At 44.2% G+C, this 18,287-nt stretch overlaps 1 protein-coding gene across 1 annotated transcript; it reads right to left on the bottom strand.

Moving 5' to 3' along the window:
• Nucleotides 1-3,350: 3,350 nt before the first annotated feature.
• LOC139300526 (zinc finger protein 850) lies at nucleotides 3,351-17,984 on the bottom strand. The gene is made up of 4 exons (XM_070923654.1): nucleotides 15,412-17,984; nucleotides 13,622-14,731; nucleotides 11,593-12,455; nucleotides 3,351-3,778 (listed from the first exon to the last, which is right to left on the bottom strand). Exons 1-4 carry the CDS (start codon nucleotides 17,982-17,984, stop codon nucleotides 3,351-3,353), a joined length of 4,974 nt encoding a protein of 1,657 aa, XP_070779755.1.
• Between the last annotated feature and the right edge of the window lie 303 nt (nucleotides 17,985-18,287).

Consider the following 18,287-nt stretch of genomic DNA (forward strand, 5'->3'; position numbering starts at 1 on the left):
TTTATGGAAGTGATGCGTTTCAGCGAGATTCTCAACACTTTCAAATCATTTCTCACCATCAGTCTCGTTAACATCAGTTCATCACAAGTAGATAGAAATAAAAGCTTTCTACAGTTATTTGTTTTGTGTATAAAAGGTCATACAGAGGTTATGATACAGAGGTACAATGACAATACATCATCTAACCAAACAGCACCAAGAGTCTACTGCTATGTTTCTACAAGAGGCTTTCTACTGCGACATTTTGCATCCCCAGCTGCGATGCCCCGGATCATTCGGACCACACCGACGCAGGTACATCTAACACTAACTTAACGTTTTCTCTAATTGAATGGAACTTGTGTCCAGGAGGAAAATGTTTAGTGTCACAGCTTTAACAGCGTGACGGTTTCATAACATTTTCATTTGTTTTTGTCAGGAATGAACGTAAACGTGATGCATTCACCAAAGACGATGTGAGACGTCTTCACTCATCTGGTGATTACTAGATCAAGACACAGATCTCGTATCATTTAGTCTTGTTTGAACGTTTTCTGTAGCTTATCATTATGAGAAATACAAGAATTATGACTGTTTCTCAGACAAAAAAAGTTCTCATAATAATGAGATATTCATTTTATTTAGAAAAAGATTTTTCTCGTGATTATGATTATACGTTTTCTCATAGTTGTGAAGATTACGAGCAAACATTGTCATAATTACAACAAAATACAGTATTTTGTTCACTGTTCAATGTTCGCATGACTTCATTTCTCATAATTCATAGATCTGTATTTAATAATAAATGAATAAAATATTTAAATAATTACAAGATCTGTTTCTAAGTATGGGAACGTTTGTTCTTGTGAACATGATATGATAAGTTTTAATTATGAGTTTATGAGAATTATGAGAAAAGGCTTCATAATTACAACAAAACAATCTCATAATTACCAGACGATCATCTTGTAATTATGAAATGAATCATGAGAAACTAAGTGAGAACAGATTTCTTTCTTTGGTGAACGCACGGCGCTGTAGAAATGTAGGTTTGAGGAAGGGACACAAAATGGCCGTCACAATGACTGCAGCTGTCTTCATCGACACACATTGAACCGTCATCAGTCATGTGAGCGTTGCCTTGGTGTGAGAACGGCTGCAGATTGTGACCGAGTGAAAGCACAAGACACACAATCATCATCACATCGGTACTTTCAAAAATTCAACTTCTCTTTAGTTTGTACCACAATCCTTTAACTGTCCAGATGTGTGAGCAGTCAGGCACCTGGAAACAAGAAGACGGAGGAGGAATGAATGACTGGTGTTACTAACTCCTGTGATGGGGAGTGTTGCTGGTCACCTGGCTGCTGAAGTCTGTGTTCGGAGACTTTCTTCAGGGACAAAACTACATGGCTCCCGACATCAGCTTTGTCCATGAAAGAAATGCACCACGAATCTGGAATCTGTTTTTTCTCATAATAAACATACACTGCTCCAAAAAATGAAAGGAACACATCAGAGTATAGCATCAAGTTAATGAAACTTCTGGGATATTGATCTGGTCATTAAGTAGCAGAGGGGGTTGTTAATCAGTGTCAGCTGCTTTGGTGTTAATGAAATTAACAACAGGTGCACTAGAGGGGCAACAATGAGACGACCCCCAAAACAGGAATGGTTTTCCAGGTGGAGGCCACTGACATTTTTTCCCTCCTCATCTTTTCTGACTGTTTTTCACTAGTTTTGCATTTGGCTAGGGTCAGTGTCACTACTGGTAGCATGAGGTGACACCTGGACCCTACAGAGGTTGCACAGGCAGTCCAACTCCTCCAGGACGGCACATCAATACGTGCCATTGCCAGAAGGTTTGTTGTGTCTCCCAGCACAGTCTCAAGAGCATGGAGGAGATTCCAGGAGACAGGCAGTTACTCTAGGAGAGCTGGACGGGGCCGTAGAAGGTCCTTAACCCATCAGCAGGACCGGTATCTGCTCCTTTGTGCAAGGAGGAACAGGATGAGCACTGCCAGAACCCTACAACATGACCTCCAGCAGGCCACTGGTGTGAATGTCTCTGTCCAAACTATCAGAAACAGACTTCATGAGGGTGGCCTGAGGGCCCGACGTCCTCTAGTGGGGGCAATACACAGTACCGAGTACCATTTTGAGTTGCTGCAATGGAATTTCAGCAGAATGGACGAGCCTGCCGCATCATTTTTTCACTTTGATTTTCGGGGTGTCTTTGAATTCAGCCCTCTGTAGGTTGATCATTTTCATTTCCATCAAACGACGTGGCATCCTTTGGTTCCTAACACATTACACAGTCCATATCAGTATAGATATCCAGCATGATTTTTTTTCCCATTGAGATCTGATGTGTTTTCAAAGTGTTCCTTTAATTTTTTTGAGCAGTGTACTAGTAGTATCTATAAATTATGAAAGGTTCATGATTGATAGATATCATCTCATAGATAATAGGACGTTTCTCCAGATTGTTGAGATAGTATCACTGAGTATCTCATAATTAAAGCTTCTCATGATTATGAGATTGTATCTAATAACTATGATAAACTTTCTCAGAAGTTGGAGAAACTCAAAATTAAAATGTGAACATGTATATAATGTATTTTACATTTATTTATCATGATTTCAAGATAATGAGTCATAATAGTTTTTAATAATTATGAGATTCTAAAACACAAAAAAATGTATGTTTGATTTGTTGTTTTCCTAATGGACTTCCACAGCTGAGGGTCTGAATCAGACTGAAGATCCGACTCAGTGATGCAGGTTTGAAAGTAAAGACAAACAACCACAAGTGTCCGCGGTGTCCGTCCACATTACATTACGACCTGAAGGCATCCTGTGTCAGTTTTCTCTGCTTCACGTCGGTACGTTATGAGTGTCGAATGTCAACAAAAGAAGAGGAAGATACAGTTTTTATCCTCTGAATCAGAGTGAATTCAAAACGCTTCATCGTTGAATTTGAGAACAAAACACGTCACCTAAGTCCGTTTTCTAAACATGATTTCACACAGCAGAATGTGAAGATGCGATTGGCTGTTTATCAAAGAACCAGATATCTTCTTACACACTGAACATGAAGCTGTTTCTGCAGAACCAGGACGTCTGAAAGAAGTCCTCACATCCTGGTTCACTCCAACAGCTCAAAGACAGCACAGAGATTCAGATCGAAGGTTTTCAGGTCCAATATTTCAGTGATATAACTTTGGTGGTATTTAAATTCAACCTTTCAGTCAGGTATTCAGTCACTTATAAGATTTAAACCCGTACCCAGTTTTCCTCAGGAGACAATGTGGTCCGGGGTTGTTGTGGCCTTTCGGACTGTTTCAGGACATCATGAGAAAGAAGAACATTTAGATGAAAGGTCTGGAGGGGACGGTGAGGAAGGCAGATGACGTCCCTCTGGACAGCGGCGGACCCCTCCAGTGCACCTTCATGTGGTGCCTCAGGTTGGACCGGGACGAGAAGCGTTTGTCACACTGCTGGCAGGAGAACGGCTTCTCTTTGGTGTGGATGCGACGGTGGCAGACGAGCGCCGTGGACACTCGGAAGGACTTGCCACAGTCGGGGCACTGGTAGCGTTTGGGCTCGGTGTGGATCCGTCGGTGGTTCTTGAGGGACATCAGGTTGGGGAACTCCTTCTGGCAGGAGTTGCAGAAGTAGGTCCCGGTCTTGTGGCTGTTCTTGTGGTTGAGCAGGGAGCTGGCGTGGCGGTAAGAGCGACCACACTGACTGCAGACGAAGCTCCTGGTGCTGCTGGTTGAACCCACCGGACTCAGATCTGAGAAGAGACAAAGACCAGGCTTTTAGTTCACATTAACTGCACCGAAGTGAACTGTGTGACAAGCAGGGAACTGATGCAGACCCCAAAGAACTGAGGAGGTCCCTGTCTTGTGACTGATGTGACACATTATTGACGGCAACGATAACAAGCAGAGAGGAAGAGGAGGAGAATGCCGAGTGAAATAGTCTGATCCCAACAGCATCTAGTGAGTCCGACTACGCTCCCCCTTAAACCAAGAGTCGGTCGAACTCCAGAGTCGGTCGGGTCAAGTCCAATGAGTTTACAGAGTTTAATATTCAGACAGAGCAGCTCCACAGCCTCACCATGAAGAAAACCACATCTGCAAACAAACGGCCCAAATGATGAGAAGTGAATTCACATGATTCATGTCTCATAATTACAAATTCTGTATTTATTTATAATTACAAAAATAAAAAAAACGTTTTTTACCTGCAGTGAAAATTAAATGCAGTGTGACAAAATAAAATTCACAAATTTTTTGATATTTCAACCAAAAAAACATGACAGGAAAACAAACACAGGAAGCAGCAAAGGGTCAAGGGTCAATCCCAGTTCTCCCAGTGTGAAGAGACAAACTGATGAACTGGTGATTTAAAGGAAACATTAAAAATCAAAAGAAAACTGAGTGTCCGCAGCCAGGAAACAGCTTTTCAGAATAAAACAAAGACGTCAGCTTAATTAATGAGCGCGTCGGTTTACAACCAAAATCACATTAAAGTGATTATTTTTACGCAGTTTGGTTCCCGAGACGCCGTCGGCTGGTGGGATCGGAGCTGCGTGACCGAAGGATTTTCATTTACAGACTGTCTGACAAACCTGCCATAAAGGTTCATTACACACAAATGACATAAAGACAGAATCCACAGAAACAGTCAATGTGATGTTTGACACAGACAAAATAAAATGCAAACTAGCAGCTTCACTGTAGTTTGACACTGAACCACCTTTAATGTTTAAGGTGAGGAAGCTGTCACACTCTCTGCTGTTGGATTAGTTTAATGGAAAAAGCTGTTTGGCCGAAACTCATTTACAAACTAATGAAACAGAGAAGCATCATAAAAATCAAGTTTTTATGAATGGAGTTTGGTTTAGAAACATGTCACTGTTGTCCGGTGGAAATCTTGTAGAAACTAGGTGGTTTTAAAATGTCAAAAAAATAAAGTTTTGTTCTGAAAAACAGTGAAATCAGACTCCTCTCTAATATTTGATCTCATATGTAATATTTATGATTCATAAAACAACTGAAAACCTGCTATAATGAAGCTGTGAGACACGTCATATTTAGACCAGTGTCCCGAATTTCTCTTTTTAAAACTGAATTCATTTTTATTTCATTAGAATTAGATTCATTCATTGCCAAATTTTAAATATTTTAAATACAAAAAATGTCAGAAACATCTTTTAAAGGACCAGAAACATCACAGTCGGTGTTTAGCCAACTTTATTTTTTCGTCATGTGATACCTGCTGCCCCAAGTGTGGATTAATCCGCCGCTGAAAATAGTCCCCAACAAATGCTTCAGCTGTTCAGACAAACCAGACAGAATCTCATTCACTTAAGTGGCATTTTAACTGAGAGCTGCAGTGAATAACAACCTGTCTGTCTGTCTCTCTGTCTGTCTGTGTGACGTTCATGAGGTCGCAGCCTCTATTTTCAAACACTATGAACGTGTTTGACGTTGCCATGGCGACCCCACGTGCTCTACACTAAGTGTCTCAGTGACGCTGGAAGTGAAAACATGTTGCTGTCAAATCAAATCAAAACTCAGAACATGACAACATCCTGCCGGCAGCTCCTTCACAGTAAAAGCCCTCCAGCTGCTGTTTCACCTCTACTGTCGAAAAACAAAACTACAGACTAAAATCTAAAATAAAAGTTTAATTTGTCTCATTTTACTTTACTTGCATCATGCATCAATAACAATCACATAATATATATTATTCTGTATAAGGAGTACTTTTACTTTTGGTACTTTAAGTATATTTTGATGCTAATGCTTTTGTACTTTTATTTAAGTACAATTCTGAATGCAGAACTTTTACTTGTAACAGAGTATTTCTACACTGTAGTATTACTAATTAACAGATCTGCGTACTTTTTCCAGCTGTTGGCACAAAGTTTCTGTCACCAATCAGATATTTTTGTCTTCAGCTCGACCACAAACTGAGACTTGTTGAGACTCCGCGGATGCCGTTGCCGTGGTAACAGCTCTTGGTTTGGAGACAGCCTGGGGGAAAGGTGAGTCTGCCATTCATCGGCCTAAGACCAGTTTAACTGACGGATGGTCTGAAGCCAAATTTGACTGTTAAATTGATTTACTTCAACATCTCGTCTTCATCAGGGACTCGTCATGTGACCAGGAAGGTTCATATAGAGACTGGATCTGGATTTGGATCTCAGGTTGAGTCCACCATCAGTGACATCAGCACATGAACACAAATCACCTCAAAGATTTATAAGAGATCCAAATATCAGTCAACACTCAGTAGAGGAGAACATCTGGACACTTGGTTCAGTAGTTTTGCTCGTAGCTAATGTTTTATATATATATATATATATATATATATGGAGTGTGAGGGGTGCCAACACGCAGAGTAATTACTGACTTTTGTTTTAAATTCTAAACAATTAAGAACCATTTTTTAAAAAGCTATTTAATTATTGATTACATTTGCGTTTAAATGATGCATCATAAAACTCTAAAACATTAATAGATCACTAAATTCTACAATTAATAATACTGTTTATTTATTGCCTTTAAATGATCAATGAAAAAATATAATTGTTTTTCTAATTACATCATGATTCCATTTCAAAATTAAATCCTAAATATTGAATCTATAATTACAGATAATAGAATAATAGAATTATTATCTGGTAATTATTTCAGAATAATAATTATGTTATTGGATTGTAATTACTGACTTTATATACTGCTGGGCAGCTATATATCATATTTTATTTGTTGCTAGTGGAGGAATATTGGCTCATTAACTCAGCTGAGCTCTTTCCTGATTGGTCGTGTTTCCTGATTGGTCGTGTTTCCTGATTGATGTTTTGTTTGTTGCATAACTTTCAGACACGTTTGTGATGTTTTGATTCTGTATTGATTATAGTGGATCTACAGTTCATCCGACCACACATGCATCTTTCTATGTTCTTGTCCACTTTGACTCCGATGAAATGAAGTTATTTTACTATTGAATCGTGTCTCCGTCTTTTTGGACAAATATTTATCTGATTAGTTTATCTTATTACTTCTATCGATTGATATGTAACTGATGTTGAATATTTTGAATTACGTGTACTTGTTGATGTAATTGATGGTTTCCTGGTCACATGCTTTGACGTGGTGATGAAACGTACGGAAGATTTAAAATGCCTGATTAAACAGAAATCAAAGACATAAAGCAAAATAAAATACACACTGTTATATGTATTCTTTTTATTATATGCAGGTACAGTGTCATTAATTATAAACACGGTAAAATGACTTTTGTCTTTAATAATATATGTTTTCCTTTTCATATCAAAATCCAATCAGGACACAGAAAACAAAACAGGTGAATTGCATTTCTGCCAATCTTCCTTTTTGAATAATCTTGATGCAGATGTTTATCATTAATGCCAAAATGAAAAACAATCAACAGTCCAATCACAGCTTGGACTGTTGATTTGGTTTGAATGCAAAAACTTGAATATTTATCCTATTACCACATTATATTTGATTATGACAGTAAATTCACGTAAAGGAAATGAATATAAAAGTGTACTGTATTTCACGTTTGTTTTAACTCAGGCGTTTTTAATCTTCCATAGTTGTTGTATCTGTATTTGAGAGCTTCAGTTCAGCGTGCGGCCGTTTTTTTTCTCCGACTAAATCTACAACTGGACTTTATTGTCAGTGTGAAACAGAACAGAGCAGACGGAGCTCACGGCTGCTTCGGTTTCCTGTCAGATTTACACTCAGCGGCCACTTTATTAGGTACACCTGTACAAAGTAATGCAATCCAATACAAAAGGACATGGAACCATCATTTCACGCTTTTAATGTTCTGCCTCGTTTTACTCCAACTCACATCTATTATTGAGTCGGGCTGAATAAAAAAACAATATTATTATTAACAAGGCAATGAGTCTTGCAATCCTGAGGCTTATCTGTGTATCTGTGAACCTTAATGCTAAATGCTTACTTGCTGTACAATGTGTAAAAAGTCAACATCAATGAATTGTTAAAAGGTTTCAGTCAAGAAGTAGCGAGCTCGACAGCTGCTAGCTGAGCTGCGGTGAGTCATTTGGAAACATTATCTTCAGTAAATTTAACGATCACATCTCCGAGAGGACAGACGGACTGATGCACAGTGGTGACTCGTCTTCAAAACTGTTTTGCACTTGAAGATATAAAAAATAAACTATCAACAACTACAATAATAACAAGAAAATGTAAGAAAGTGGAGCGCATCCGATTGTACAGGCGTTCCTAATAAAGTGGCCACTGAGTGTAAATTACAGTCCAAGTTAATCAGAAGGTGAACGGATTGAAAACACCGACCTCCACTGTGTTTTTTTTCAGCTATTTATTTTCAGTACTCAGCAGTAAGGGTTATAGTATATGGACAAGTTTTTCTGTTAAGAAATGAATTATCAAAACATAGTTTATAAAAGTGTATAGTAAGCATTACATATATATGCATGGAAACAAAAAGTTAGAACTTAAAACAAAAAAGGGGTTATAGTTGTTCCAAACCAATCTTTTTCTTCTTCTTCTTCTTCTCTCTAAAAACTACTTGAAATGCAGGCGGGAAAGTGTTCACTCAGAAAACCAAAATCAGACATGGTGGAAGAGGAAAATGCAAAAATAAAAATAGAGAATGTACAGTTATTATTTCTGTGTTCTAGATCAAGATCACATCGACTCCTACAGCACTTGACGGTCACTGCACGGCTTTGACTTCTTGTCTTTTTTCTTTTTTAAAACTAGCACCAGTGCTCCTGAAAACGCTGACAAACTGTGTTTTTAAAAACACACACAGAGGCTTCCAAATAGTCATAAAACGCAATTAAATATAAGGGGAAAAAATAACACCAATAAATACAAGAGGTTACCATAAAGTGTAACATAAAAAAGGTTGAAATGATGAGGACACTCCAAATAAAGAGGAGAATCACCGAGTCGTCCCTTTTCAATGTGAGTTGATTTTAGTGAAACATGGGGGGGGGGGGGGGGTCAGTCAAACTTGGTGGAGAGATAAATATGGAAGAGAGGGATGATGGGAAGGCTCGACTGAGAAAGACCGTCACAACATCACTTGGTAAAAGGCAAGAAAAACACTTTCCATCGTGTGGTTACAGTTCCTTAAATCTTCACACAGCAGAACAGAGTAGAGTCTCAGTGGAGCCCAGTGTTCAGAGTCCATCATCTCCACAGGACAGGGGCATTGTGGGTAGAGGAGGGGGTGTCAGGTGGGTGTTTTACATCAACACAGCTCTAAACTCACACATCCTAAAGACTAGCGCCGTCCATTACAAGTGTTAATAATAATAATAATCATAATAATCATAATATAAATAAATGCATTACTACAATGATCTGTCGTCTTTTTTCCTTCTTATAAAAGAGGTACTGCAGGTAATACAGTCAGAAGTACGATTACAATACAGGATCAAACAAACAGAATTGTGTCGGCTCAGGCCGAACAATATACATCTTTCTTTACTTGATGTGTTTTTAGGTTTCAGGTTTCTTTCTCCTTTTTTCAACCTACAGCCACATTCAGAAACCTTCGAGACAGAGATCAGGGCCGGACGGGAAATCTACAAATGTCACATCAAAGAAGAGATTCAGCACTTGTTCACACGCTCAGATTCAAAGACAGCAGATGTGACAGGATGACGGCCGCTACGTGTTTGTGTTTAATCTCTAATGAAAGTCCTGTTTCGTCCTTTAGCTCTCATTCTGATTCTCTAGAGAAACAAAAGCGAAGAAGACTTTGTCATTTGACAAAATAATCCAAACTCAAGGTCCACTTACTATCTTTGACTCTTTGACCCAGAAAAAAGCAGTTTGAACAAAGCGATCGTCGGTTAACGGCTTCTAGGGTCTGACTGTGACGAGCCACCGAGACTTGAAGAAATGATTCGTGGAAACGCATCGCTTTGTAGTGCGTTACCATAGTAACCGTGTCTTTATAAATGGCACGTTGAACGCCGGAGACGTGACAGCACGAAGAATCGCGCTCATTTTGATTCTTGAACTTGAAAACAGTAGTTTGCAGAACGACGGCTACTTAACGTCCAGTTAATGACTCTGCGTCACTACGTTCAGGAGCTGGTTGTCGCGGTGAACAGCTTCTCTACGAGGGACAGCGATCAGCGGAAACATGTTGCTCAGGAAACGAACGGCTTCATCGTCAGCACATCGACAGAATCTGAACCGAGTGTGTAAAGGCACATTTAATGCTCAACACACCTGCAAGCTTCAGTCTAATGAGAGACGAGACACTGCTGCTACTGTTGAATCTGCGTGTGAGAACAAGGCGTCAGGAAGTGGTCTGTTTGGAAAGCTACAAGAATATAAAGCTCATCTTGGTGCTGAAAGACACACACACACAAAAACACACACACATTTAAACAAGACCCTCAGAGACCGAAGCGTCCCGTCTTCAGGCCTAAAAACTCCCAGAAGTCATTCCTGTCTCCCGTCAAACCACTTAGGTACAAAAAAGGAAAAACAAACCAAACCTCCGTCTTTACCAGCACGTCCACTGCACCGACATGTTGGTCACAGATAAAAACAGTTTGAACTTTGTTTAGACTGACTCGGTCAGAATATGGTTTAAAAACATTGTGACAAAGGCCACGAGAGAAGATTTCATCAAGACAAAACTCCCTACAAACATCATCTGAACCGGGGCTGGAGCGGAAAACAGGGAAACCAACTGCAACACAGAACCAATCAGCTCCTGGGATTCAAACGGACAAGATGGCTCCTTACTCGAAAACAAACATCAGACTTCCTCACGCCTTCATGTGGACCCTTACAGCAGCTCTGCTCCGACAGGCAGTCTGTCAATCAAGTCACTACCACAGGACTCGTCAGTCTTTACGAGCTGGGCTTTGTCTTTAGTAAACAGTCTGGTTACAGCTCAGTCACTGCAGCTGAGTGGGGCATCGACGGTCCAGAGCGAGAGGGTTCAAAAACCTCAACTTACGGGGCAACATGCAGTAGGGAGTAAGGCAGGTGTAGTGAAGTCCATGCAGTTTATAAAAAACTACATCATGTCTGTCTACCGTCCATGTCTGCCTGCCTGCCTGCCTGTCTGCCTGTCAGTCAGTCTGTGTGGGACAGTCAGACAGGTCTACAACCAGGGCCTTGCTGGAAAGTCCGTGAAGGAAGCCTCAGCTCGGGAAAAGGTCAGGAAAGACGTTGGAGGTGTGTGAGCAACAGAGTGTGTGTGCGTGTGTGTGCACGTCCTCCATTTTCAGTCTGTGTGTGTGTGTGTGTGTGTGTGTGTGTGTGTGTGTGTGTGTGTGTGTGGCGTCCATTTTGTTTTCTCCCTCCTGCTTTGTGTGTATGTTCTGTCATGCAGGACCTGGACTGAGTCTAAACACCATGTCCTTCACACACACTACAGCCACACATGGAAAATGAGGAAGAGGAGGGTGAGCAGTAGGAAGAGCTACGTTTTGGCACCTCCAGAAACCTTGGCATGTGACTGGCCCCCCCTCCCCATGTCCCCCCCCCCCCCCCCCCAATCCCTTAGGTTATATGAAGGGGCCGCCGGGCATACCCAGGAAGTTGGGCGCACCCATGGCCATGGGAGGGGGCGCCGTCGAGTTGCTCCAGTGCACCTTCATGTGGTGCCTCAGGTTGGATTTGGAGGAGAAGCGCTTGTCACACTGCTGGCAGGAGAACGGCTTCTCCTTGGTGTGGATGCGACGGTGGCAGATGAGTTGGGTGGACACCCGGAACGACTTGCCGCAGTCGGGGCACTGGTAGCGTTTGGGCTCGGTGTGGATCCGTCTGTGGTTCTTGAGGGACATCAGGTTGGGGAACTCCTTCTGGCAGGAGTTGCAGAAGTAGGTCCCGGTCTTGTGGCTGTTCTTGTGGTTGAGCAGGGAGCTGGCGTGGCGGTAAGAGCGACCACACTGGTCGCAGACATGAGACTTGATGACCTCACTGTTGCCCCCACGGCTGCGGGCTTTGGTCATACTGCTGGGGTCGAGTCCTTGCTCTTGCATCAAGGTGAGGTCTAAGCCTGACCCCCAGCCCAGCTCCTGGGAGCCCCCCGGTCGGGGCTGCTGGGGTCTGGGCTGGCGGGGCTGCGGCGCCTGGCCATGTGTGATCTCCATGTGGAGCCTGAAGCTGGCATGTGTAGGAAAGGCTCGTTGGCAGGACCGGCAGGTCAGCTCCCGCTGCTTCTGGTGGACGCGTCGGTGGTTGTAGAGCTGGGATGAAACACGGAAGGCCTTTCCGCAGTCATGGCAACGGTGGCGCCGTGTCTCGGAGTGGATACGGCGGTGGTTCTTGAGGGCAAGCAGGTTGGAGTAGGTCTTGAGGCACACGGCACAGTGGTAGATGCCGACAGTGTGGGTGTTCTTGTGGTTGAGGAGGGAGCTGGCATGGCGGTAGGAGCGGCCGCATTGATCACATCTGTGCAGAGACAAACAAGGAAAAACAAGGGGGAGGAACAAGGGGGGTGGGAGTAGGGACAGAAGGAAAGAAAAGGGAGATTAGTAACAGAAGATGGTAGTTTGTTTTCACTGTTCTAGCCAAGTTTATCTCAGTTACTGGTTACCACTTTTTCTTTAGAATTATTCAAATATTTTGACCACTCATCATCTAAGATGTTGCACATACAGGTATATGATCTGAAATCCGGCTTAAAGCTTTTAAAGAAGACTACTACAAAGTGGTGTACCATTTAAAGTTATGATTTCTAGACATAGGGGAGAGGACTGCTGGGTGGGGGAGGGAGGGACATGGGAGAAACTATGGATAAACAACTGGGATTCATGTAGGGAACTGGGAGGTATCTGCCGCTCCCTGCACTGCACAAATGGACACAAGCTTCAAACAGCTTCTTTCACATCTGAAAACAATTTCAAAGACCTTCTGTCACAGCCTTCTTTTGGGTGATTACTAAATTCTGAATGTAATGATGAAAATCCATCAAACATGCCCAAAGAACCTCTACCAAGCCAGACTGTGGTTGCTTGCAGCTACTGTGCTGTAGTACAGAATCCTTAAACTGTTAAGAATAATAACCTCTAGACATGTGCAGTGCAGCTAGCTCCAAATACTTCCTAATCTTCCCTGTGATTTCAGTTTGCCAAGACATCAAAATGCAAGAGCCCCATCACATAACTGGCCAGTATCATCATACTACCTAAAGAATACAAACACAAACAAATCAAAGACTAAAATCAAAATCATAACAAGAGCAAGGAACACACAACATCAATACTTTAAATTTTGCTATTATGCTACACACAAAATACTACTTAAATCAAATCTGTGTCAAAGTTGAAAGCATGAAAACAATACATCTAAACATGAAATGTTTGATTGTAGGTAGCCTAAAAAAAACTAAAGTGTGTGATATATGCTAACTGAAAGCAAACAGGGTTGACTTATCTGGTCTCTCCACTAATTCAATTTGTCCAAACTTCAGAAAAATCCGAATTCCGGCACGCGTATGGTCCCAAGGAAGCCGGATTGGAGATCATATACCTGTAATAGACATGTAGAGACCTAAATTTATCTTCACTATTTTTTTTTCAACTTCGAAGAATCACAAACAACTGACAAGAACTCACGTGTACCGACACTCTTCGCCCTCTCCCGTGGGTGCAGTGGCCTTCCTCCTGACTTCCATGCCTACCTGGTTGTCCCCGCAGCGGTGCCTGGCCAGACCGGATCTCCCCTGGAAACTCTTCCCACAGGTGGGGCAGCCAAAGGGGGTAGCACCCTCCTCATGGACCTTCTGGTGGTTGCGGAGGAACCTGGCCAGTCGGAAGGCTTTCCCACACGTATGGCAGATGTGCTTCTTTCGCTGCGTGTGGATGCGCATGTGGTTGCGTAGCGCCATGTAGTTGGTGTAGGGCTTGTCGCAGAAGTTGCACCGGAAGTTGCCCGTCTTGTGGGTGTGCTTGTGGTTCAGCAAGGAGCTTGCATGTTTGTAAGCGCAGCTGCACAGGTCACAGGCGTAGGGTCTCTCGTCAGAGTCCAGGTCCACAGAGCTTCTCTCCATGCTTATATTGGTGGAGCTGTTGGTGGAGGAGGACGAAGGCAAGTGCTGGGCTGGGCAGTCGTGGGCTGCAAGCTCATCAGCAGTGGCAAAGCCTTCACAGCAGCCATCGCACTCAAAATCCATCTGGGCCCCGGGGCCTTGCGGGCCTTTGCACAGGCCAGCTGTAGTGTGGGTAGCAAGCTGCCTCTGGGTGCGAAAGCCCTTTCCGCACTCTTGGCAGTTGTGCTTCTTCTGGGCAAAGTGGAGACGTAGGTGGTTTTTCATTGCCAGCCTGTTGGGGTATGTAGAGTTGCAAACATTGCAGTGGTACTCCCCAATTTTGTGAAGGTTCTTGTGATTGGCCAGGCTGCCTGCATGGCGGTATGTCTTTCCACATTCTTCACAGGAAAAAGGCCGCCGTCCAGTTTCAGCTGGGTCAAATTTCTGGGGCCTGGAAGTTCCAGCTGAAGAGTAGGGCTTTTTGAACCCTTGATGGCTGTATTTCACGCCCATCACCTGGCCCTTTGATGACTCCCCTCTCATAGTCTGCATTTGAGATGGACCAGGCTGCTGGAAGCGGGAACCATTGGGGCCAGACCGAACAAGACCTTTAGCCCGGTGCTCCTCGTGGAGACGGAGGTGGTTGATCAGCTGCTTTTGGATCTTGAAAGCCTTGCCGCATTCTTCACACTTGTGCCTGCAGCAGGAATGGACAGAGATGAGGAAAACACAATAGAATCTCTGTAAACACATGAAATAAATACATTTCAACCAATACGAAGGCAGCTATGGTATCAAACATGGCCCTTTGTGGAGGCTATTATTTTATGAATTATGGCCCATAAGTCAAATCCCTAATAAGGTTGGCAGTCCTGGTACAATGCTATTATGATCAACTAAAGAGCAACATGTCTGGCAACAAATTGACTCTGAAGTTAAAAATCAGAAGTCTACCCAGGCCAACAGTCCACAAAAAATAATACTGAAGCCCATAAGCCTCCACAGAGCTCAAAAGTCTCAAATCAACTATTAGACATTTGGAACCTTGATTGTGCTGAAATCTAGCCGTGGTTCAATCAACATAGATATATCCGAAACATGCCTCGTCTTTACATACAAACTTTACCGGCTGACCAAATGCAAAGCAGAAGTTGTGTTTTGTCACATTGTCCACATTTAGGACGAGTCACAACAAAAGTAGAATAAGATTATTTTACTCATTCACTTTGTAAACCAAGACAAAACACATTTTTACCCTAATGTCAAACAATATTCTAATTTTTTTTAATTCATATAAAATGTAGGATTATTCTTAAACTTGTTACAACATCTGCCCAAATAAAACATAACATAAAATGGACAGAATCAGGGACCTACCTCTTTAGATCAAAGTGGGTCCTTTGGTGATTCTTGAGAGCCAGCAGATTGTAGTAGCGTTTCTGGCACACCAAGCAGCGGAAAACGCCAGTCTTATGGGACTTCTTGTGGTTAAGGAGTGAGCAGGGGTGTCTGTATCCTCTTCCACATTGGTCACACTTGTGGGGCTTGTCACTTTGGTCAACCATAGGCCTACGTCCATCACCACCAACATCGCGGCTTCCTCCAGCGACCCCACCACCAACGCCATCTCCTCCCGACATCCCTTTGGCTCCATTCAGGCCCTGCTTGCTGAGTGAGCTGGCCCGATTCTTACCAGGGCACAGGTGGGTGATGAGGTGGTGGCGGTCAGCAAAAAACATGCCACAGTCAACACAAATGTGGTTGCGCCCATCCATCTTGTCATTGCCATTAGCTGAGCTGCCTCCAATACCCTGTTGCTGGCTGTCCGGCCTTTGGGGGCCATGGACTAACTGGTGATTCAAGAGGTCCTGCTTCCTGGAGAAGCTCTGGCCACAGGTGGAGCAGATCATCCTCCACTCCTGCTCCAGGTTGGAAGGTCCTGCCCCTGTTGGGTTATTGGCATGGCTACGCAGGTGGCTCCTGAGCGCTCTGAGGCTGGCGTAGTGGTTGCCGCACACAGAGCACTGATACACTTCTCCATCATCCTCATCATCTTTGTCATTGCTCCCCATTCTCTTGCCTCCACTCTGGGAGTATTGCCGTTGGCTGCTGCCTTCTTTCAGGCTGCTGGAGCTTCCAGCAGGCAGCGAGGTTCCACTGGAGCTGTGGTAGTTCATGTTCCCCATAAAACCGTTGGACATGTTGCCCTGCTGCTGTTGCTGCTGGCCACGGCGGGGACACATGTGCGACTTGATGCCAGATACATCTCCATACATCTCACCGCAGTCAGCACACACATGTCTGTCCGCCTGACGGTGAGCAGAGTTGCTCTGTGAAAGTGAGCTGCCATCAAAGCGATCATGGAACTCAAGAGAGTCCAACCCACTGCTGTGGCCACCATCTGGGACAAAGTGGGCAGCATCACCAAGATTTCCTGGCAGTGAGATTGGAGTGGTGGCACCACTGCCTTCCTGGACGTAGTTCTGCTGGGAGTCCAGAGTTAGCGGTTCTGGAGATAACCAGTCATTGCTGTCGTTACCAATTGGCTGGTTTGAGGGACGCCCCTTGTGGCTTCGTAGGTGGCTGTGTAGCGCTGCCAGGTGAGGGTACTGCTTACAGCAGATGGTGCACTGGTAGTGGCCTGTCTGATGACAGCGTTTGTGGTTGACCAGGCTTCCTGCATGGCGGTAGCTTTTGCCACATTCCCCACACTTAAAGCGCCGCTCTCCATCATCTGGAGAATTGGCCTGGGGCACACGGCCTCCGGACGGGGAAGACACCGAGCCCTGGGATCCAGAGCTTAGTGTGTCGGAGTTGAGGATGGAGTTGTCCTGGCCATGGGAGGCAGGGTGGGGATCATGAGTCAGATAGTGGACTTTTAAGGTCTCCAGATCTGGGTGTCCTGCGCCACAGTATGCACATGTGTAAATGGGATTGTTAACTGGAGGACCCATTATGGGGTCATAGGGCCCTCTTTTCTCACTGGGCAGGGGTGGCAGAGGCAGAGGGTCCCCCAGGGTGGGGGTGTATGCTGGGGATCGAACCGCACTCAGATTGTGAGGCATGATGCCTGGGAAACTGCGTGGCAGCCCGAGGGAGGGTGAGGCCGTGTTGTGCAGCAGGATGTGCTCCTGGAAGTCCGTTTTATTCGGCAGCGCTACCTGGCACAGATGGCAGAAACAGGAGGCCGTGTCGTCACTCTGGGACGACTGGGTGCCACTGCTGCGCTCCGAGTCGTGGAGGCTGCTGCTGCTACTGCTGCTGCTCACCATGGATGCCCCGGGGGTCTTGAACTTCGAGTGAGTTCTCTCGTGGCTGTTTAGGGCAGCCAGGTTGCTAAATTGTTTAAAACACACAGAGCACTTAAAAGTTCCTTGCTGGTGGCACTTCTTGTGGTTCACCAGGCTACCGTGGTGCCGGTAGGTTCTGTCACACTGATCACACTTGAATGGTCTGTCCCAAGCGTCGTCGGATTCAGGTGAGCCTTTTTTTCCGTGGTCGTCTGTCTCGTGGCTTTGTAGGACACTATGTCCCATACCACTATTATTCAAATGGGAGCGCCCAAACCCGTCAGAGAGGTCTTGGGCGAGGCCGTAGTCCCTCTCGTCGTGGCCTGCTTCTTCTGATACTTCTTCGCTCTCTTCTTCTGTGTGTGCACTACTGGGGGACAATGTATGAATACGTAAGTGGTTCTTCAAAGCTACTGCGTTGGGCAGGGTGCGCGTACAAACAGGACACTGGAATGAACCCACTTCGTGAGATTTTTTATGATTGGCTAGGCTAGCTGCGTGCTTGTAAATTCGGCCACACTGTTCACACTCAAAACGTCCTGTCTCTTCTTGCTGATAATGTGCTTTCATATGCTCTAGAAGACTTGGAGTACTCGGGCAAACCATATCACACTCTTTACAGGGGAAACCCTTGGCACGACTCATATCATGCATTGCCATAGTACTCTAAAGCAAATTGGTTGGAGGGAATCACGGTTCACAACAAAGCAATGAACAGTGATGTTAGGGAGGTGGAGGAAACAGCGGGGCTTAGCTCTTCAGCTGGGCGTGGCGGCGCCGGCCATTTTCTCCCAAAGAGCCGTCAGTCAGGTCCAGCCAATCGGGGCCCACCCTGGGAGGTGGCGGGCCTGTGGGGTCACACCAGCCAATGAGGTATCACTGTGGAGACAAGAGGAAACGAGAAGAATTCAACTCTCTGTTTTAGCTCGAACACGTGTAACAGATTATTAAACAACATTTTGA

Source organism: Enoplosus armatus, chromosome 17 (genome assembly GCF_043641665.1).
Source record: "Enoplosus armatus isolate fEnoArm2 chromosome 17, fEnoArm2.hap1, whole genome shotgun sequence".
Taxonomy (NCBI): domain Eukaryota; kingdom Metazoa; phylum Chordata; class Actinopteri; order Centrarchiformes; family Enoplosidae; genus Enoplosus; species Enoplosus armatus.